The sequence below is a fragment of the Macaca fascicularis genome, chromosome 15 (assembly GCF_037993035.2).
Source record: "Macaca fascicularis isolate 582-1 chromosome 15, T2T-MFA8v1.1".
Taxonomy (NCBI): domain Eukaryota; kingdom Metazoa; phylum Chordata; class Mammalia; order Primates; family Cercopithecidae; genus Macaca; species Macaca fascicularis.
This window is the reverse complement of record NC_088389.1, coordinates 105,720,774-105,743,253: the sequence shown is the minus strand read 5'-3', so window position 1 is coordinate 105,743,253 and position 22,480 is coordinate 105,720,774. Positions and strand designations below refer to the sequence as shown.

At 37.9% G+C, this 22,480-nt stretch overlaps 1 protein-coding gene across 9 annotated transcripts in view; it reads left to right on the top strand.

Annotated features, from left to right (window-relative positions):
* Nucleotides 1-22,480, top strand: part of CARNMT1 (carnosine N-methyltransferase 1) — a 45,592-nt gene that overhangs the window by 4,902 nt on the left and 18,210 nt on the right. For 7 of the 9 annotated variants that reach the window (XR_012424797.1, XM_005581946.4, XM_045373102.3 and 4 more), the window contains 2 exons: nt 5,886-6,081; nt 6,911-7,074. Coding sequence is in view for 8 of the 9 variants with exons in the window: in XM_005581946.4 (XP_005582003.2) it covers nt 5,886-6,081; nt 6,911-7,074 (360 nt within the window). In the remaining variant the exon portion in view is untranslated. Of the gene's footprint in view, nt 1-5,885; nt 6,082-6,536; nt 6,790-6,910; nt 7,075-20,838; nt 21,994-22,480 lie in introns of those variants that run through there. The other 2 variants (XM_074017675.1, XM_074017676.1) reach the window with 2 other exon arrangements.

Sequence of the window (22,480 nt, the reverse complement as noted above, 5' to 3'; positions counted from 1 at the left end):
GAATCTCATCCTGCTCTGTGGAGTTACTTCTGTATCAAGAATTGACAGCTCTTCTAACCAATCTATAACTCATCTCAACTCACCCTTGCAATCTTGATACTACTTGGTAATAAGTAATATCTGTGGAAAACCAAAAGTGGCACCTGTGGGAATGTAACTGAACGTTTATTGCTTTTTACATTTGCTGAAGTACAGAGATACTGAATAATGACCAAGATGACACTTGTGTTTTAGAAGAATTCATCTGATTAGAGGTGGGGCGGGAAGGGTAGGGGAGGAGTTAGGAAGTAGAATTGGAAAGTATCCTGGGCTTATTGATTATGGGACTAGGAGAAGAGACATTTAGGATGACTCCTTAATTACTTTTATTTTTTTTGAAACGGAGTCTCGCTCTGTTGCCCAGGCTGGAGTGCAGTGGCACGATCTCAACTCACTGCAACATCTGCCTCCCAGATTCAAGTGATTCTTCTGCCTCAGCTTCCCAAGTAGCTGGGATTACAGGTGCATGCCACCATGCCCGGCTAATTTTTTGTATTTTTAGTAGAGACAGGGTTAGCCAGGATGGTCTCGATCTCGAACTCCTGACCCGAGGTGAACTGCCCACCTTGGCCTCTCAAAGTGCTGGGATTACAGGCGTGAGCCACCATGCCCAGCTGATGACTCTTTAATTTCTAACTTGGGTGCATTTGTTAATATTAGCCATGAAGGAAGGAGTGCAGGTTTTTGTGGGGCATGTGCTAAGTTCACTTTGGGTATGAGTTTTGAGGTGTGGTGAGAGGGAAGTTGTGGGGCATCCAGTGCCCAAGAGTAAACACTAGGAAGAAAGGCTGTTCAATCTGTTGACGGTGAATTGTAAACTGTCAAAGCTCTGCTGTTTACCTAACTTGTTGTGGCCATTTAGTTCCTTTAATGTCATACTCTGTTGTTAGGAATGTAAATTGATGGAGTCTTTCTACGCATCATTTTATATCAAGAACCTTAAAAATACTTACTCCTGGCCAGGTGTGGGGGCTCACGCCTGTAATCCTAATACTTTGGGAGACCGAGGTTGGCCGATCACTTCAGGTCAGGAGTTCGAGATCAGTCTGACCAACATGGTGAAACCCCATCTCTACTAAAAATATAAAAATTAGCCGGGCATGGTGGTGTGCACCTGTAGTCCCATCTACTTACGAGGCTGAACCAGAAGAATCACTTGAAGCTGGGAGGCAGAGCTTGCAGTGAGTTGAGACTATGCCACTGTACTCCAGCCTAGGTGACAGAGTGAGACTCCATCTCAAAAATAAAGTTTTCCTTCTCACCTGGTAATTCTGCGAGAATTTATGCTAATTTTCCCCTAAATTATAGACAGATTTTGAATACAAAATATTCATCATAAAAACAGGTGAGTGTCTAAATGACCAGTAGTTGGGAAATAGCTAAGTAACTGTTGGTTACATAAGATGGAATGAAGAACATCCACTTTGTACCCCACAAATATATACAATTATAATTTGTCAGCATTCAGCTTAAAGAAAGTAAGATGCTAGATTACTTTTTTTTTCTTCTGTATTTTGGAGACAGGGTTTTGCTCTGTTACCCAGCCTGTAGTGCAGTGACACAATCATGGCTCACTGTACCCTTGGCTTTCTAGACTCTAGCAGTTCTCCTGCCTCAGCCTCCTGAGTAGGTGAGACTACGGGCATGCACCACCACACCTGGCTAATTCTGTTTTTTTCATTTTTTTTGTAGAGATGAGGGTCTTGCTGTATTGCCCAGGCTGGTTTTGAACACCTGGCCTCAAATAGGCTTCCCACTTTGGCCTCCCAAAATACTGGGATTACTGGCATGAGCCACTGCAACTTTGTATTAAGCAAAACAGAAATGTGCCAAAAGGTTAGAAGTGGTTCCCTCTAGAAGAGGAATTATTAGGCCTTCTTTCCCTGAGTACTTTTAATTTCTACATTTTTCACACTTTGAACATTTTAGTAATATAAATGAAATATACCTACCGGTTTTTTGAATAGTAGGTGTATATATAGTATATATATTTATACTACATATACTATTTATACTATATATATGCTATGTATATATACTGTATATAGTATATATTTATACTATATATACTATGTATATAGTGTGTATATATAGTATATTGAACAGTAGGTATATGTGTAGTATATATATTTTGAGTGCTTGCTGTGTTTTCAAGCTATTGGGCTAAATCTTTTGAGTACGTTATTTCCAATGAAACGCTGTCTGGTAAGCAGAGGAACATAATGCTACCTATCTAATTATGGAGATGTTTCAGAATAATCAGTATTAACTGACTTGGTTTAGTCCTTGGCATTTATTAAATCTCAATAAATGGTAGCTTCCATGGTCACCTCATTGTTGTTCATTCTTTATCTTGCTTCTCTACGTGAGAGAGTTGCACAAAGGAAGGAAGTAGTTTTCCTGGTGTCGTGGCAAATAGGTGTTATAACCCGGATTTCATCCCTGATCTTTCTGACTTCAAAGCTCATTATTATACTCTCCCCAGAGGGGGATGTCAGTGGAGCTTCTGCCAACTTGATCTCTTCACCTTATCCCCAAGGGCCCCCCACACCAAGCCACCACACACAAGCTTGTAAAAACGCGACCAGCCAGGTTTTTGCTTGTTCGTCAGGAGCTTCTTCTGAAGTTCATTACTGTTTGGCAGTTGGAATAATTTGGCAGAAGGTAAAAATAAGAAAATTGTTTGGATGAATAAAGATTTAAGAAACCAAACGACAAAGGTTTTGAAATTGAAAATGAAAATAAGGCCGGGCACAGTGGCTCAGGCCTATAATCCCAGCACTTTGGGAGGCAGAAGCGGGTGGATCACGAGGTAAAGACATCGAGACCATCCTGGACAGTATGGTGAAACCCCGTCTCTACTAAAAATACAAAACTTAGCCGAGCGTGGTGGCACATGCCTGTAGTCCCAGCTACTTGGGAGACTGAGGCAGGAGAGTCGCTTGAACCTGGGAGGGGGAGGTTGCAGCGAGCTGAGATCGTGCCACTGCACTCCAGCCTGGGCAAGACAAGACTGCGTCTCAAAAAAAAAAAAAAAAGAAAATAGAAAATGAAAAATACTTCTATTTTTATTTAATATTGAATTAATACCAAAGAACATTTAAACATACACACACATATATAGATATAAAATGTAAGGAATGATACAGTGAACACTCATCAATCACCTAGTTTTTAGAAAACATTATCCTGTCTCTTTCACCCTCAGAATCATTAACCTGAATTTTTACTTCTTGACTTTGTAGTTTTTCCACATATGCTCAGTCCCTGAATAATAATATTTAGTTTTCCATGAAATGCAATTGTACATTATGTGTTTTCCTGCAATTTTTTCAACAAATGTATATGTTCTTGAGTTTTCTCCAGATGGTGATGGGAGTAGCCAGTTTCTGCCCAAATATATTTAGAGGTTTGTTCTGGGCCAATATGATAGTGACCGCAGCCTGTGGTTACACGATCTCAGAGGACCCTGACAAAGTGCGCTCTAGGTGGTCAGGTTACAGCTTGGTTTTATACATTTTAGAGATACAGGATTACATGGAAGGTATATATTGATCTCACACAAAAGGCAGGACGTCTTAAAGAGGGGGTTACAAGTCATAAGTGGGTTTTAAGGATTCTTCAGTTGGTACTTGGTTGATAGAGGTAAGCTATGGTAAGTAGAAAGGAATGCCTGAGTTAAGGGACTTGTGGAGGCCAAGGTTCTTCTTAAGTTAAATGAAGCCTTCTAGGTAGCAGCCTTCAGAGGGAAGAGATACTAAATGTCACTTTTTAGACTTTAATGTTGTCAGGCTCTCAGTTAATCTCTCCTGGATCCAGGAAAGGCCTAGAAAGGAAAGGCCTGGTTGCATTCATGGAGATTCTCCACAGATGCACGTTTCCCCTAGGAAACATGGCTTTGCAGGGCCATTGAGATCTGTTGGCCCTGTGGCAGCCATTTCAGAATGTCAAAGAAATATATTTTAGGGTAAAATATTCTGATTTCCTTCTGAGTCTGCTATTTGTCATAAGATGCCATACCAGAATTAGGTTGGAAAGTAAGCCATATTATATAGGGTTAATAAAAAACCTGTCTAACGAGATTTTATAATTTGTAAGGAATGATGCCCCAGGCCTCTTAGTGAGGAACTTGGAGAAGAGAGAGAAAAAAAAAAAGATCAGTGTTTAGTCCTTACATATTATTGTATGAACTGTAATTTACTCATTTTGCTGCATTCCACTGTATATACTGTAATTTCTTCATTCTACAGTAACTATACGATAATTTCTGATAATAGACCTTTGGGTTGTTTCCAGATATTTTGTTACTTTTTTTTTTTTTTTTGAGATGGAGTCTTCCTCTGTCGCCCAGGCTAGAATGCAGTGGTGCAATCTCGGCTCACTGCGACCTCTGCCTCCTGGGTTCAAGCGATTCTCCTGCCTCAGCCTTCCAAGTAGCTGGGATTACTGGTGGGCACCACCATGCCCAGCTAATTTTTGCATTTTAGTAGAGATGGGCTTTCACCATGTTGGCTAGCTAGACTGGTCTTGAACTTCTGACCTCAAGTGATCCGCCCACCTTGGCCTCCCAAAGTGCCAAGGTATTACAGGGATGAGCCACTGTGCCTGGCTTGTTTGTTATTTCTGACAGTACTGTGACAAAAATTGTTCATATTTCATGGGGCCCATTTGCAAGAGTTTCTAGGAGTATCATTACTAGGTCATAAGGCAAGTACTATGCTAAATTGTACTAGGTAATACTCTAAATTTAATTTGCCAAAGTGGTTGCACTAATGTATACACTTACCATTAGTGTATAAATGTCCTAATTATACCATATTTTCACCAAAATTTGATATAGTCAGGCTTTTAAATTTTGGCCATCTTGTCAATGTAAAAATAATATACTATGAGTATATATTTAACTTTAAAAAATGATGTTCTTATGGCTAGGCGTGGTGGCTCATGTCTGTAATCGCAGCACTCTGGGCAGCCAGGGCAGGCAGATTGCATGAGCCCAGGAGTTTGAGACCAGCCTGGGCAACATGGTGAAACCCATCTCTACAAAAAAATACAAAAATATTAGCTGAATGTGGTGGCGCATGTCTGTAGTCCCAGCTACTTGGGAGGCTGAGGTGGGAGGATGACTTGAACCTGGGAGGCAGAGGTTGCAGTGAGCCGAGACTGTGCCACTGCATTCCAGCCTGGGTGACAAGAGCGAAACTCCCTCTCAAAAATAATAATAGTAAGTAAATATAAGTAAAAATGATGTTCTGTTTTCTGGTTTTATGAATAAGTGGTCCCCAAAGTGACCTTTGGGGTCATTTTTGGAATGCAAATTGTGGATATTGTTAAGTAGAACACTATAGAATTTCAATTTTTATTTGCTTGGTAATTTGTAGTATATAAGATCTTCTGTGATATTTTTAAAAATTCAACTTGGTTTGCTTTTAGTTAATTTCAGGACATTTTGTGTGTATTATAATTTCACAGCAGTATTTATTTTGCTACTTAAAGATGGAAAAATCTAAAGCATTAAGTTGGTTTTGCTGAAAATTTTAAGTTTAATACACAAAAGTAAATTAATTGTACATCAGTCTTCTTTTCCCCCTTCTAATTGGTGCATATGTTTACTTTTACTAGTGATAAACCATTTGTATTTTGCTTGCTTAGAGAAGGATTTGTAATAAAGTAAAAACATATACAACTTTCTAAGTTAATGCCTTTTTAAAAGCCAAGAGATTGTAAATGATAGGACAGTATCCAGCGTAAGAAGGAAATAATTGTACAGAAAGACAACCTTGAAATAAGATTGGCCTCTGGTGAGAATTCTTTTGCGAATTTAAAAAACACCTTTTATGTTTTAGCACCAGTATGCATGAGCGAGTGAACCGAACAGAAAGACAATTTCGATCACTTCCAGCTAACCAACAGAAACTACTTCCTCAGTTTCTTCTTCACTTGGACAAGATCCGGAAATGCATTGATCATAATCAAGAAATACTACTGACCATTGTGAATGATTGCATACATATGTTTGAAAATAAAGAATATGGAGAAGATGTATGTGAAAGTTTGTTCTATTTGTGTTTATTTTAGGGTCAACCTCTATTTTGAGGTCTTTTAATCTTTCTGGATTTCATTTTTATATCTGGCACAGGCTATTTGCTCTACTCAGAAAGTTATAACTTAAATGTTCAGTCATTTGATTAGGCTTAATAGAACAGTATGCCAGAGACTGGATCTATTCGCTGGTTTTCCTTTTTTAAGTACTAATATAATTGTTGGGATTTTGATGCATTTTGACATAATGTTCTGTTTTGGGATATAAAGTTAGTGACTTAAATTTTTAAAAGCAACTTTACTAGCTAGAAATTAACTTCCCTTGCTTAACTCATATTTTTTCAGTGTCTTGTATCTATTGCTGTTCATCTTTTATTGTAAGAAATTATTTTCACTTATAAATCTCAAGGGACTGGCAGTACATAGAAACTGAAGTCCTCTTTTTGTATCCACAGGATGGATACAGTTGGGCCACTCCAGTGTGAGCCTCTCCATGCTGCCCCATCAATGACCTGGAGGGACTTTCTTCCCTCTCTTAGAGAGGATGTTCAGTCTCCATAGCAGCTCAGTGTGGTCCTCTCCTGAGTAAAGACTGCTTAATTATATGGTGGTTTTATGATTAATGGACCTTAATCTTTTGAGGGTAGCAGTGAGACCACCAAACTCTTTTCATTTAGGATCTCAAGCTGCACTTGAACCCCGGTTGAGGTGAGAGGCTAGTGATTTATCCACTAAACCACCTATATAGCCCCTTAGTAGCATGTCTATTTAACCATAATAAAAGTGGATTACTCTCTCAGAAGCTAATTGATGTCTGTTTTTTAAACAGGGGAATGGAAAGATTATGCCAGCATCTACATTTGACATGGATAAGTTAAAATCCACATTGAAACAGTTTGTGAGAGACTGGAGTGAAACTGGGAAAGCAGAAAGGGATGCCTGTTACCAGCCAATCATTAAAGAAATTTTAAAAAATTTTCCAAAAGAGAGATGGTAAATAGTACCTTGTTTTTAACCAAGTTTTTAAAGTGTATAAACACTTGAGTTTCTTGATAAAATGTTTCACAGCCTTGCTTCATTGTTACAGTTGCTGTGTGCCTGTATGTTTTACATGTGTAAGTGTTACATTTGTTATTGGATACTCTTTGTGAGGTTACAGTTTTTATTTTGAATAATTTTTGTGCTGGTGCTTAGGGGAAATTACTTAGAAATTAAATAATAAGGTTATATGGAAAATTATCAATGATGTGTATCTTTTTATAATTTGCTTTATGGCGAAGCAAAAAAAACGTAAACTTTTAATTCCCCTCATTGTGACATAGTTGTAAACAACTGAGGGACCTGTACCTCTGAGCAAGCAGAGATTCTTAAGTTTTTTGTGCCCTGGAACCATTGGTCAGTCTGAAGCCCATGGTCTGCTTTTCAGAATAATTTTTTTTTTTTTTTTTTTTTTTGAGACAGTCTCACTCTCTTGCCCTGGCTGGAGTACAGTGGTGTGGTCTTAGTTCACTGCAACCTCTTGTCTCCTGGGTTCAAGTGATTCTCATACCTCAGACTCCCAAGGAGCTGGGACTGCAGGCTTGCACCACCATGCCTGGCTAATTTTTGTGTTTTTGGTAGAGACAGGGTCTCACCATGTTGGCCAGGTTGGTTTCAAACTCCTGACCTCAAGTGATCCGCCTGCATCTTCCTCCCAAAGTGCTGGGATTACAGGTGTGAGCTACCACACCTGGCCCAGAATAACAATTTTAAGTGAATAAATTTAAGTGCATAGGATTACAAAGAAAACAGTGATTTTGAAATACAGCTATCAAAATATTTAAAAAGTAAATTTGTGATGCATTTTTAAAAAATCATATATCACTTTAAATACAATTTAACTGCAAGTGTAATTACTGTATTATGAAAATGCTGAAAGGGATATATACTGTTTTGAGAACCTCAGCTAATGTGAAGTGAAAATATATGTGATTTATCTTCCTGATAAAGTCAGAGGTATTGCTAAAACTGTTGTTTGTTGTCTGCATCTGTAATTGAAGGAAAAAAAAATCAGTTTCTGAAATTAAAATGTAATTTTTTCCTATTCTCTTCAGAGACTCAGTGAATTCTATCCACAGACCTCTTGATGGATAGAATTTAATCCACCTAACCTCAGTCCCAGATTAGGAACCCCTGATTTAGGGGTATATATTTAACGAAAGCTACTGGATGGAATTCAGTCTTATTTAAAGATATTTTAGAGCGGCTCCTTTTCCTCTCCTTCGCCTCCTTATTGATTGACAACTTTACGTTTGAGTATATGCTTTCAGAAATTTCAATACATATGTGTCTCTTCTCTCTGTTTTTTGTTGGGACATTTCATTTTATTGGTTATTATTTATTTATTTATTATTTTTATTTTTCACTGTATTCCCCAGGCTGGGGTGCAGTGGCGCTGCTCACTGCAACCTCCGCTTCCTGGGCTCAAGTGATTCTCGTGCCTTAGCCTCCCGAGTAGCTGGGATTGCAGACACCTACCACTATGCCTGGCTATTTTAACTATTTCGAAATAGCTTTAAAATTACAGATAAGTTGCATGAATTATATGGAGACCTCCTGAATTCACTTATACTTTTTACCTGAATTCACCAGTTTTTAACATTTTGCCACATTTGCTTTTATTGTTTCCTCTTCCTGCTTCCCTCCCTTCCTCTTTCCCTTGCATTATGTATGTGTATGTCTGAAACCATTGAGGAAATTTAACCCTGAATACTGTTATGTAATTTACAGTCTATATTCAAGTTTCATAATTTACTGTGGTTCATACTGATAACTCTTAATTCCAATCCCAACTCTATAGGATTCTCCTTGGTTTTCCCTCTTCTCACTTTGCTTCCAGCAACATCAGTACATTTACTTACTCGCCCAGTTGTCTACAATACACACAGAATGGTTTCAGAATTGCTTCATTCATACCTCTGTGAAAAAGAAACCTACTAAAAAGAGTTCGGGATTTGCTAATAGTTATTTTTCCCTTAGACAAGGTGGTATAGTGAATTTATTCATTGCAATTTACCCAAATTAGCTCTCCCTTCAATCCCCAGCCCCCTAGTGTTTTATCCCTTCCCTTTATTCTATACCCCATTTGGATAATCAGTATCATTGGCATCTTGTTTATTCATGCTTTTATTCTTTTTTTTTTTTTTTTTAAAGAAAATAAGTAGATGTGTTTTTTTTCCTCTCTCTCTCTCTCTTTTTTTTTTTGGACACAAAGTGTTGCTCTGTCATCCAGGCTGTAGTACAGTGTTGTTATCATAGCTCACTCTAGCCTTAAACTCCTGGGCTCAAGTACTACTCCCACCTCAGCCTCCCAGCTAATTTTTAAATATTTTTTGTAGAGACAGGGGTCTTGCTATGTTGAACAGGCTGGTCTTGAACTCCTGGCCTCAAGTGATCCTCCTGCCTCTGCCTCCCAAAATGTTGGGATTACAGGCATAAACTACCATGCCTGACTTTTTTGTTTTTCTTTATAATTACCCCCTTTGGTCATCCACAAAAGATAGTATACCATACATTTATTCTGTACCTTGCTTTTTTCACTTAGTGTCTTCTGGAAATAGCTATACTATCAGTTCATAGAGCTCTTCAGTCATTTTTTTTTCCCCAGCTGAAGATTATTCTGTTATTTGGATGTATCATAGTTTATTCAACCAACTTTCTCTTACATTAGGCTATTTAGGTAGTTGGCAGTATCTAGCAATTATACATAATGTTAAAATTAATAACTTTATGCATATGTATTTTTATATTATTGGAGCTATAACTTTAATTATTTAAAAATAACTTTATTTGATAATCTTTTAAAGAATCCATAATATAATTTCAGAACTAATTTATTCTGATTTCCCCTTACCAAATTTTAGAATATAAATAATGCCAAAGGTTTGTTTATTTTTCTTTGCAGCAGTTCCTGACCAGTCCATGGTGAGAAATATCAGTTGGCACTTAATTGCATCATAACAAATTATACCCAGTAAGGATGATTTTTCAGGTCTCAGTGCGTGGGTTATGGAAATTTTCCATCATGCATTTTTTTCTGCTGCAGTTATAGGGCCTATATGTACTTATGAGAATTGGAGCTAATATCAAAGACAAAAAATGGTGGGGCCCTTTCCCCAACAGTCCACCAAGTTTTGAGGAAAAGAAGTATCAGTTGAAATAGCTCTGAAGAATTTATCTTCCTGGTTCTGATAAGTAGATCTCATGGTCTCTGATTTAACAATACATGTAGATAAGATTTTTTAAAAACACAGTGTAACAACTTGAACTTTCCCATGCAAACTCTGTAACCCACTGTCAACATGGTTCTGTATTTGGGCATGGATCATCCTGAAGAAAAATGCAGCTCTAATTTTTAAAAAACTCTTAAAACTTGAAGACCTGGCCAGGCATGGTGGCTCACACCTGTAATACCAGCACTTAGACTGAGCCGGATGGATCACTTGAGGTCAAGAGTTCAAGACCAGCCTGGCTAACATGGAGAAATCCCGTCTCTACTAAAAATACAAAAATTAGCTGGGCATGGTGGTGCACACCTGTAATCCTAGCTACTCGGGAGTCTGAGGCAGGAGAATTGTTTGAACCCAGGAGGCAGAGGTTGCAGTGAGCCAAGATCATGCCACTGAACTCCAGCCTGGCCAATAGAGCAAGGGCTGTCTCAAAGGAAAAAAAAAAAAAACTTGAAGACCTTCGGTGCCTGGGCTCTTAACTGACCCAGCATATTAATGTACATTTAGAGCTCAGATATAAGTGATATTCAATCACATCTCAAATGGTCAAGGATATATAGTATTTGGCATCAAGACCTTGAAGCTCGCATTTGCTAGCAGAAAAATCCTTAGATAGTTCCTTTCATAGGGTATGTGTGCCGGAGAGTGTATCTTTAATTTAAATTCCTAGAAGTGGGATTGCTGCATAACACATTGATTTCAGTTTCTGTAGGTCAGGAGTTTAGGCTTGGCTTAACTGGTTCTTCTGGGTAGGAGCTTACAAGGCAGTGATCCAGATGTCTGCTGGGCTGTGTTTTCACCTGGAGACTTGACTGGGGAAGACTCTGTCACTCATGTTTCATTTTGTTTAACTGCAGTTGTAGTACTGAGGCAGAATTGTTTTCATTGTGACTGTAGGACTGAGGGTCTTAGCTGCTCTCTGTTCGTCAGTTGGAAGTCTGCCTCATCTCCTAGAGGTAACCCGCAGTTCCTTGTCTTTCCCAAAAGGACCACTTCATCAAGCCAGCAAGGAGGGTGTCTATATCAAGCAAGCTGTCAACCGTCTTACAGTGTTGAACGGTCATAGAGCTGGGTGTCAAGGCTCATGTCTATAATCCCAGTACTTTGAGAGACCAAGATGGGAGAATCACTTGAGGCCAGGAATTTAAGACCAACTTGGGCAACATAGTGAGACCTCATCTCTACTAAAAATTTAAAAATTAGCCAGGTGAGGTGGCATGCACCTGTATAGTCCTAGCTACTCTGGAGGCAGACACCAGGTGAGGGGATCATTGGAGCCCAGGAGTTCAAAGTTGCAGTGATAACATTACTGCATTCCATCCTGGGCAACAGAGCAAGAGCCTGTCTCAATAATAATAATAATGACAATCATAGGAGGGACATCTCATCACCTTTGCTATATTCTGTTGGTTAGAAGCAAGACATGGGGACCAGGAAGTAGGGAGCGTGGGAGCACCACTACAGCGCCTGCCTGCCATAGTTATTACTATATTCTTCTATAAGGGTTTTACTGTTTTTTCTGTTTACTGGCAATGTGTGAAAATGCCTGTTTATGCACAGCCCTAACAAATACTGTAGTTTTAAGCTTTTGACCTTTTGCCAGCCTGATGGGTGTGAAATTGTATATTCACATAGTCTTAATTTGCATTTCTCTTATGAGTGAAACTGTCTTCATATGTTAAAGGGTCATGTTAACTTTTTTTTTTATTTTGAGAATTATATATTTATGTCTTTTCCCCTCAGTTTTTTATTGAGGCGAATTGCATATAACAAAAGTAATCATTTTAAATAAATCAGTGGCATTCAGTACTTTCACAGTATTGTACATCTACCACCACTGTGTAGGTCCAAAACATTTCATCAACCTGGAATAAAACCTCATACCCATTAAGCAGTTACTCCCCATTCTCCCCACTCTGCCTCCACCTTTTTTATTTAGCAGTTTGACTGTGAGGTGTCTTAAATGTGGTTTCCTTTGTATTTATCTTGGTTGGGGTTTGCTAGTGTCTTGGGGTTTGGGTAGATCTATATCATCAATTCAGAAATGCTTTGCTATTATCTCTTCACATTACTTCTCTATCATTTTCTCTAATTCTTTCTCTTCTGGTACTCCAGTTACATGTATATTAAGTATTAAACCATTTCATGTCATCTCTTAGGTTTCACATGACTCTTTCCACACACTCTTTCTCCTCCCAGCCCTTTATAGTATAATTTGGATAATTTCTGTTAAGCTAACTTCAACTTCACTGATTATTTATTATGCTAATCTGCTGATAAGTCCTTTGAAAGAGTTCTTGGCCTGGGGTGGTAACTCACACCTATAATCCCAGCACTTTGGGAGGCTGAGGTGAGTGGATCACTTGAGGTCAGGAGTTCAAGACCAGCCTGGCCAACATGATGAAACCCTGCCTCTACTAAAAATAGAAAAATTAGCTGGGTGTGGTGGTGTGCCCCTATAATCCCAGCTACTTGGGAGGCTGAGGCAGGAGAATACCTTGAACCCAAGAGGCAGAGGTTGCAGTGAGCTGAGATCATGCCATTGCATTCTAGCCTGGGCAGCAAGAGCAAAACTCCATCTCAAAAAAAAAGAAAAGAATTTCTTCTTTCTTTCTTTCTTTTTATTTTTTTTAAATAAGAGAGTTTAAAAAAAGAGTTTTTTTTTTAACTCTCTTATACTCATTTTTTGATTTTTTAAAAAATTTCTAGCACTTACATATATATCTGCAGCCATACACATATACTCTCTGCTGTCTCTACCGAAATTCTCTTTTTGTATATGTGATCTACATTTTGCACTAGATGCTTTAACATACTTTTCATGGATATTTTAAAATCCCTACCTGATGATTCTTACATTCTGTTTGTGTGACTGTTTTCTTGAAGCCTTCCTTATAACAATGAGGTCCACATTATCTTGCTTCCTTGCATGTTTCTTAATTTTTTTTAATTGAATACCAGACATTGTATGTAAAGGAATAGTAGACAATAAAGTAATATTAATGACCAGAAAAAAATCATTTCTCCTTAGTCTTATTAGGCCACTAGTGGGCTGGGGGATGGGGGGAAGGGGTGGTGCTGACTGAATCATTAAGTGATTTTAATTTCTAGTATATTTGCATGTATTAGCTGCTTCTAATAATCACTTATTTTTCCATAAGTCTTGCATCTAGAAATATGGCAATGCAGGAATATTATTGCTTTCTGAGGTTTCATATGCATCTCACCTTTTATGTTTGATGATTTTAACATTTTTCCTGCATCAGAGTAGTAGGAATATCTTTGCAACGTTAAGAAATACTTGGTATGGGTTGCTTACAACGAAAAAAAAAAAAGAAATACTTGGGCTGGGCATGGTGGCAAACACCAGTAGTCCCAGCCACTCAGGAGGCTGAGGCAGGAGGATTGCTTGAGCCCAGGAGTTCAGGGGTGTAGTGTGCTGTGTTCTCTGATTGCACCTCTAATAGCCACTGCACCCCAGCCTGGGCAGCATTGCAAAGACTTATCTCTAAAGTTGAAAAGAATTTAAAAAATAAACTAAAGTTTTTATAGTTTTAATTCCCAAGTTTAGGTCTTTGATCCATTTTGAGTTAATTTTTATATGTGGTTAAGGTAGTAATCCAACTTCATTCTTTTGCATATGGATATCCAGTTTTTCCAGTACATTTGTTTAAAAAACAAAAACAAAAAGAAAGACTGTCCTTTCCCGATTGAATGGTAGACTTGTTGAAAACTAGTGGACCATATATGTGGGTTTTTTCTGTACTCTGTATTCTGTTTCATTGGTCTGTATGTTTGTCCTTATGCCATAACATACTATTTTAATTGCCGTAGATTTATAAATTTCAAAGTCAGGAAGTGTGAGTCCTCCTTTGTTGTTTTTCAAGATTATTTTGGGGCCCTCTTGTAATTCTTGTGAATTTCAGGTTTTTTCATTTCTGCAGAAAAGGTTGTTGGAATTTTGATTAAGGATTGTGCTGAATATATAGATTGCTTTGGGTAGTACTGAGGTCTTGACAATGTTAAATCTTACACATTATCACAGTATGTCTTTCCATCTATTTAGAGCTTAATTTCTCTCAGCAGTGTTTTGTAGTTTTCAGTGTATAGGTCTTTCACTTTGGTTAGATTTATTTGTATGTGGTCGGGCATGGTGGCTCATGCCTGTAATCCCAGCACTTTGGGAGGCTGAGGCAGGTGGATCACAGGGTCAGGAGTTCAAGACCAGCCTGGCCAACATGGTGAAACCCCATCTCTACTAAAATACAAAAAGTAGCTGGGCATGGTGGCATGCGCCTGTAATTGCAGGTACTTGGAAGGCTGAGGCAGAAGAATCGCTTGAACTCAGGAGGTGGAGGTTGCAGTGAGCTGAGATCGTGCCATTGCACTCCAGCCTGGGCAATAGAGTGAGACACAGTCTCAAGAAAAAAAAAAAAAAAAGATTTATCTGTATGTATATAATTCCTTTCAATCAAACTTATCCAACCCATGGCCAGTGGGCTGCCTGCGGCCCAGGACAGCTTTGAATGTGGCCCAGCACAAATTTGTAAACTTTCTTAAAACATTGTGACGGTTTTTAAAATTTTTTATTTTTTTAAGTTCATCAGCTGTTGTTATTGTTATTTTATGTGTGGCCCAAGACAATTCTTCCAATGTGGCCCAGGGAAGCCAAAAGATTCGACATCCCTGTGTTAGATGCTATTATAAATGGAATTGCTTTCTTAATTTACTTTTCAGAATTTTTGTTGCTGGTGTAGTAGAAACACAACTGATTTTTGTGTGTTGATCTTGTACCTTGTAATCTTGCTTTTTAGCTCTATTAACTTTCTTAGGGATACTTTGTGGATCACATTATGCAAAAAAAGATAGTTTTTACCTTTTCCTTTCCAATTTGAATGCCTTTTGTTTCCTTGTTTCTGTTCTTAGGGAGAAAGCTTTCAGTCTTTCACCATTGAGTAGCTGTGGGACTTTCATAAATACCCTTTATCATGTTGAAGAATTTTCTTAGTTTTTTTTTTTCTAAAGGCAGGGTCTCGCTCTGTCACCCAGGCTGGAGTGCAGTGGCACGATCTTGGCTCACTGCAACCTCTACCTCCTGGGTTCAAGCGATTCTCCTGCCTCAGCCTCCCGAGTAGCTGGGATTACAGGCGCCCACCACCACACCTGGCTAATTTTTGTATTTTCAGTAGAGACGGGGTTTCACCATATTGGTCAGGCTGATCTCAAACTCTTGACCTCAAGTGATCCGCCCACCTTGGCCTCTCAAAGTGCTGGGATTATAGGTGTGAGCCACCATGCCCAGCCAAATTTTCTTAAGTTTTCTAAAGGTTTTTCTGATAGAGTGCTGAATTTTGTCAAATATCTTTTTTGCATCAGTTGAGATGATATGTTTTTTCTTCCATTAATGTGATATATTTCATCAATTGATTTTCTTATGTTGAACCACCCTTGCATTCCTGGGATAAATTCCACTTGGTCATGGTAAATAATCTTTTAAATAAATACTGTTGTTTCCAAAAAGATGTTATATTCTTAAAGTTTCTAGTTGGTATTCTCTCTCAGTAGATATATTCAGTGCCCTGCTTTATAAAGTAATAGATACTAGTTTAATACTTTCTATAAAGTCCAGGTATACCTCAAAATTCAAAATATCTGTTGTTGAAATATATGTAGGTTTTAATTGATAAGGCTTTTAATAGAAATGTACCAAAGTTTGAGTGAATGTTGGAGGCTGAATGTGAAACATTTATATCAACATCATTTTTGGCACTTAAAACATGACTTTGTTTAGACTCAGTGATTACAGAATCATGTATGAGACCATTAATTAGTATAACAGGGTCAGCAATACTAAAAGGGCATGCCATTGTTAAAGATAATTAGTGAGGCCAGGCGCGGTGGCTCACGCCTGTAATCCCTGCACTTTGGGAGGCCGAGGCAGGCAGATCACGAGGTCAGTAGATCGAGACCATCCTGGCTAACACGGTGAAACCCCGTCTCTACTAAAATACAAAAAATTAGCCGGGCGCAGTGGCGGGCGCCTGTAGTCCCAGCTACTCCGGAGGCTGAGGCAGGAGAATGGCGCGAACCCGGGAGACGGAGCTTGCAGTGAGCCGAGATGGTGCCACTGCACTCCAGCCTGGGCGACAGAGTGAAGATTCCGCCTCAAAAAAAAAAAAAAAAAAAGATAATTAGTGAACTAGCACACACTGTTACTTTTCCATTGTTATAGTTACTTGACAAAATGTAAACTGGTGAGGAAAGGATGAGTTAACTCTAAATGGTAACAATAGGTTATTTTTTAAATAAAAATAATTTAAAACCATTCTAAATAAGTAAAACATTTTACAGGATTTAAAACTTAAAAGGTTTCAAGGGATATATACTCTCCTTCCCATAACTGTTCTTCATAACTGTTCCTCAGTTACCCAGTTTCCTTTCCTGAAAGTAATTGTTACAAAAGTGGATAGGTATATATAAACTTTAAATGAAGTACCTTGAAATGTAATATCTATTGCACTTCTTTTTGGTTATATTTCTTTGTATGTTATTTGTTTTACTTACTTGATTTAGATTGATTTCCTTATAGTAGATAAGGTAAGCTATCAAAAAAACCTAAACAGGAAACCTAATAAAACACAGTAAAGGCTGCATCCATATTGAAATCATAGCTTTGCCAGAATAAGTAAACCCTAGAGCCTGGAAAAGGGGTATTAGGCCGGGTGTGGTGGCTCATGCCTGTAATCCCAGCACTTTGGGAGGCCAAGATGGGTGGAACACTTGGGGTCAGGAGTTCAAGACCACCCTGTCCAACACGGTGAGACCTCGCCTCTACTAAAAATACAAAAATTAACTGGGTGTGGTGGCGCACACTTGTAATCCCAGTTACCTGGGAGGCCAAGGCAGGAGAATCGCTTGAACCTGGGAGGTGGAGGTTGCAGTGAGCCGAGATCGAGCTACTGCACTCCAACCTGAGCAACAGAGTGAGACTCCATCTCAAAAAAAAAAGAAAAAAAAAAAGAAAGAAAAGGGTCATTAATTGTAGCCCCTCAGAATCCAGGTTGATGCTAGATAAATTCTGGTCAACTTTATGTCTTTCAGATAAATTTCTAGGACTCTGTTTATGCCACAGTAAGTACCTGGGGAATTTAAATGTCTTTATACTCAGGCTGGAGTTAACACAAATTTATGTCAGCTAGCCTTTTATTTTGTGTGTGTGTGTGTGTGTGTGTGTGTGTGTGTGTTTAAATTTCACTGAAGGCCTTTTCTGATTGAACTGCCTATAGAAGAACATATACTTAATGAAATATGTGTAGAATTAACTATATTTGTGGTCATTAAAATATTTTTCCTAAGGAAACACATAAATCATTTTCTCCATTTGTCTATGTTTATAGAGTTTTTAATATGCCTGAGTTTGCAAGCACAAGCAGCTTTGAAGCCACAGATTGACTTGCTTTTGTGTGGAGTCTGTTTGTTAATTAAGGAAATGCTGTTTTCGTTGTGCTGAATTTCAAATGCTTCAGTAGTTATTATCCTCTGGTTTGTTTTTGTTTTAAATAGGATTTGAACACTAGTGAGCAATTGCTTATTGAAATTTACAATATATATGTTTTTAATTTAAAGAATGAGCTTAGGGTTTAAACCTTTCTCTCACATGTGAGCATAAACATAATGTAATAACTCTTCTTAATTGATGGTCAGACCAGTATGTATTGAGATTTTTAAAAAAAATTTTCCAAGTGAATGTCTAATTATTTAAATATAAGAATTCAGTGTTGTAAAGCTTATAGTAGGTAAGGAAATATAGATTCTTAAGTTTGCATCCTGTCTGGAAGGAAGGCTAACATGTCAAATCACATTTTTTGAGTCTAAAAGTTGCTGGACTATATTTTTTAGATCTTAATTTCATTAGCCCCTTCAATTTTAGAAGACTTTGAAGTGATTTGTAGGGGGAAATCTGTTATTTCTTTGCATTTTAATATATATACACAAACACTCCAAAAAGATACTGATGCACTACTCACTGGTTGAATTCATTTTTTCTTTTATATAGTTGAGCATTAGGAAAAAAATACTCTGAGCTCTAAAGAGGCATTTTTTTTCCCACTTAAGATAAAATAAATAATGTAAATTATAGTTCATGAAAAGATTATTTTAGCTAGGAGAACTCATTTTAAAAAAGAAAATGGAGGAAATTGGAGGAAATGTAGACTGCCAAATAGTGCAGGTGGTAGTTTGGAAACTAAAGATAGATTTCTCCCTCATCCTGAAAGCCCTCCTAGACCAAAGACAAGTATGTGTTTCATATTTCTTTCAAGTCAAGATTTCAAGTGCTTACAGATCTAGAGGAATAACACAGTAGAAAACCACTCAGCATTCATAACCCAGTAGACAAATGCTGTAAATAAATCACAGAAAAAGGTATACAGGACACTCAATCTCATAAGGAAATGCAAATGTAAAAACCACCTTAAGATGCCATTTTTTCCTTACTGCAAAGGTTTAAAAGTTAGATAACTATTAGTGAAGGTGTGAGGAAGCATAAATACGTTGCTGGTGGAAGAATAAATTAGCAAAAAATTACGTAGAACAATTTGGCTTATTTGTCAAAATTCAAATGCAAATTTTGGCCAGGTGCCATGGCTCACGCCTGTAATCCCAGCACTTTGGAAGGCTGGAGTAGGTGGATCACCTGAGGTCAGGAGTTCAAGACCAGCCTCGCTAACATGCGAAACCTGTCTCTACTAATAATATAAAAAATTAGCTGGGTGTGGCGGCATGGGCCTGTAGTCCCAGCTATTCAGGAGGCTGAGGCAGGAGAATCACTTTAACCCTGGAGGTGGAGGTTGCAGTGAGTCAGGATCGTGCCACTGCACTCTAGCCTGGGCGACAGAGCAAGACTTTGTCTCAAACAAAACAAAACAAAAAACAAATGCATATCTTGATTCTTGAAGTTCAATTTAAGGGAAGTTGTTCTACACGTATATTTCTGCCTGTGAAAGTTATTCATGCCACTACATTAGTGTAGTGTGGGAAGTACAATTTTTCCAAATAAAAAGGAGTTATTCATTCTAAGGGTATTAGTTTTAACATTATGATAATGAAAGATTGGAAACAGTGTAAATGTCCTTAATTAGGAGATTTTGATAAATTATATTACAGTCATGCAGTGAGTTAAGGAAACTCTGTGTACTGCTATGAAAGAGATTTGGGGTATTGTATTAGATCAGGGGTTGGCAGATGTTTTCTTGAAGTGCCAGACAGTAAATGTTTTAGGCTTTGCCGGCAATGTGTTCTGTTGAGACTGCTTAGCGCCTTGTTGTAGGAATGTAGCAATAAACAATTCTTAGATGAGTGAATATGGCTGTGTTTCAGTAAAACTTCATTTACAGTGACAGGTGACTGGCCTGTAAGCCATAGTTGAGGTACGTGTTAAGTGAATGATGCACAGTGAAGAACCTTGGTATGTAAACTATAATAGAAGTATGAATGAATTGTTGAAAGCATAGAGAAGAGAGTTCAGGGAACTTTGCCTGGGATATTTAGGAAATATAGATGAAGTGATAATTTATAATGATAAGGTAATAATTTGAGTTTCTGTGGGTAAAAGCTCTAAATATTAACATGAGAAAGTCTTTTCGGGGATCAGTGAGAAGTTATCTGGCTGAAATAAAGAGTTCCTTGTTGGGAGTTGATGAAGAGGTAAGTTAGGAGGTGTTAAACACTCTTGATTTATAGTCCATTTTCTATGATGAATAAAAAAAATTTTGGCTGGGTGTGGTGGCTTACGCCTGTAATCCCAGCACTTTGGGAGGCCATGGTGGGTAGGTTGCTTGAGCCCCTCAGGAGTTCAAGACCAGCCTGGGCAACACGGCGAAACCCCATCTCTTAAAAAGTATAAAAATTAGCTGAGCATGGTGGCACACACCTGTAGTCCCAGCTACTTGGGAGGCTGAGGCAGGAGGATCGTCTGAGCCTGGGAGGCAGAGGTTGTAGTGACCCGAGATGGCACTATTGCACTTCAGCCTGGGCAACAGAGCAAAACTGTCTCAAATTAAAAAAAAAAAAAAAAAGAACTTCAATACTAGCTCTGTTAAACCTTGACATTTTGCCATATTTGCTTTAGATCTTTTTTTCATATTTAAAAAAAATTTTTTTGACTGCTTCGGCAGAGCAGGGCTACGCCACAGGCAGTGTGCTCAGGGCAGCCATATTTTTTAAAAGAAGCAATTTTGTTTTTATTTTAAAAATTTTGATGTAATAGATTATTAATGAGATGTTTTTCATTACTTTTTATACTGTCTTTAAATTTGGTGTTTATTTTACACTTACAGCACGTCTCAATTTGCACTAGCCACATTTTAAGTGTTCAGTAGCCACATGTAGTTAGTGGCTTTTACTGTACTGTACTGTTTGACAGTATTCTACTGTGATTCAAAGAGAACCACTGTAGGTACTTAAAAGTTGTATTTACTTCTACCACTAGGGGTCAGCCAAGTGTCATAATATTGACCCAACAAGACAGCATTTTGTGTTGGAGTTTTAAAATTTACAACTGCAGTGCAAAGATCGTTCTGTGTGCAACAAAGGAAACCTCTGTCAAGAGCAATATTTACTGCTGGTGAAAAAGCTGGAGCAGAGAGGGTGATGGAAATGTGATCTGTGGCCTCTTTAGACACATGGGCTCCATGTCCTTACAGATGTATCCTTTCTTCTCCATTCCCGTTTGTCTTAAATAAACTGTTGAAACTTTTCCTCCTGTTATTAGGGAGATCACATTTGTAGTAAATGTACTGCTTCTCTGTATTTGTACCTTATTAACTAGGTAAACTTGTTGGCTTATTTTCGCTAAGAATCTCAAGTAGGCACCATTTGATTACTGAGCCACATATTGTATGCCTCTCTATTCCTGCTTAAAAAACAGTTCAGCCTGGTTTAAGGTTGTCTCACCATTAAGGTCTGTATTAGATTTATATTTCTTGTTCTCCACAGAAATGACCTCATAGAAATGCCCTAGACTTTATGCGGATTCATAGCAGAAATTCCCACTTAGAGTGCCTTAGTTTCATACACATCATAGTTAGAGGAACTTTTTATTATGCTGTTAATATTCCTTGTGTAAAGGCCAAATGAATAAAATCTAGCTAAGAACAAAGATTTAGGGAAAAATTTTCTCCATCTTACCCATTCATTGCATAGTTCTTGATCATTTTTTCAGTTCTATTAGTGTCTGTTAACTCTTAAGATAGGACTTTGATGTATTCTGCATTCTGTGACTTGATGATAGCCTTTCAATAGCAGTTTTAATACAAGGTACTGTTAATATATTTTCTGCCATTAGGTTGAGGTAGAGAGTTCTGTGGTTCTGTTTAGTTAAGGATAATTTGGTAAAAGCAGTCATTAAGTTAACTTTCCATAAGTTAGCAAAATAATTGTTGTTAACATTATTGGCACAGCTTTCCCTTCAGGGTAGCATAATTTCTAACTTCTGTGTGGTAATATTTTACTGGGGTCATCAGCCATTTGGAAATTGATTGCTGGTTATTTTTATATAAATATTTAAATACTATATGAATTTACTTCCAAATCCTTTTGCTTTCTGTTGCATGACTTTGATCAGATAATTAAAAAAAAAAAAAAATTCTAAGCTGAGAACAGCCACTTGCTGGGGTAGGGCTGGAAATACATGTTATGATTGGGCAGATGGGAACTGAGAAAAGAAAGGTAATTCTGCAGAGTAGGGGTTTTGGTGGGCCTGGTAGGGAGTGAGAAGTGAGAGAGCATTAGGTCTGAGTAGCAGGCCATCATGGCAGGTCCCTTATATAAGGAATAGCACCAGAGTCCTAGAGCTATGAGTTTTCAAAAGCCCCATAGTGTTCTTTCTTTTTTATTTTGAAGTGTGACATGCAGAGGTTATATGGGCTGCTAGTAAAGTGCCCTGTTGCTGCTTGGAGCATGCCAAACTTAAAGGCCATGTAGTTAAAGATAAAAAATAATTAGTAGGAGTAGATTTGGAAATTGGATTTGATTTGTGAACCAAATTTAGGAAATACAGTAGTGAAGTTTCTTTTTACTTGACGTGATATTAGCTGATTGTATACATTTTCCTTTGGCTTCTTATAAGACTA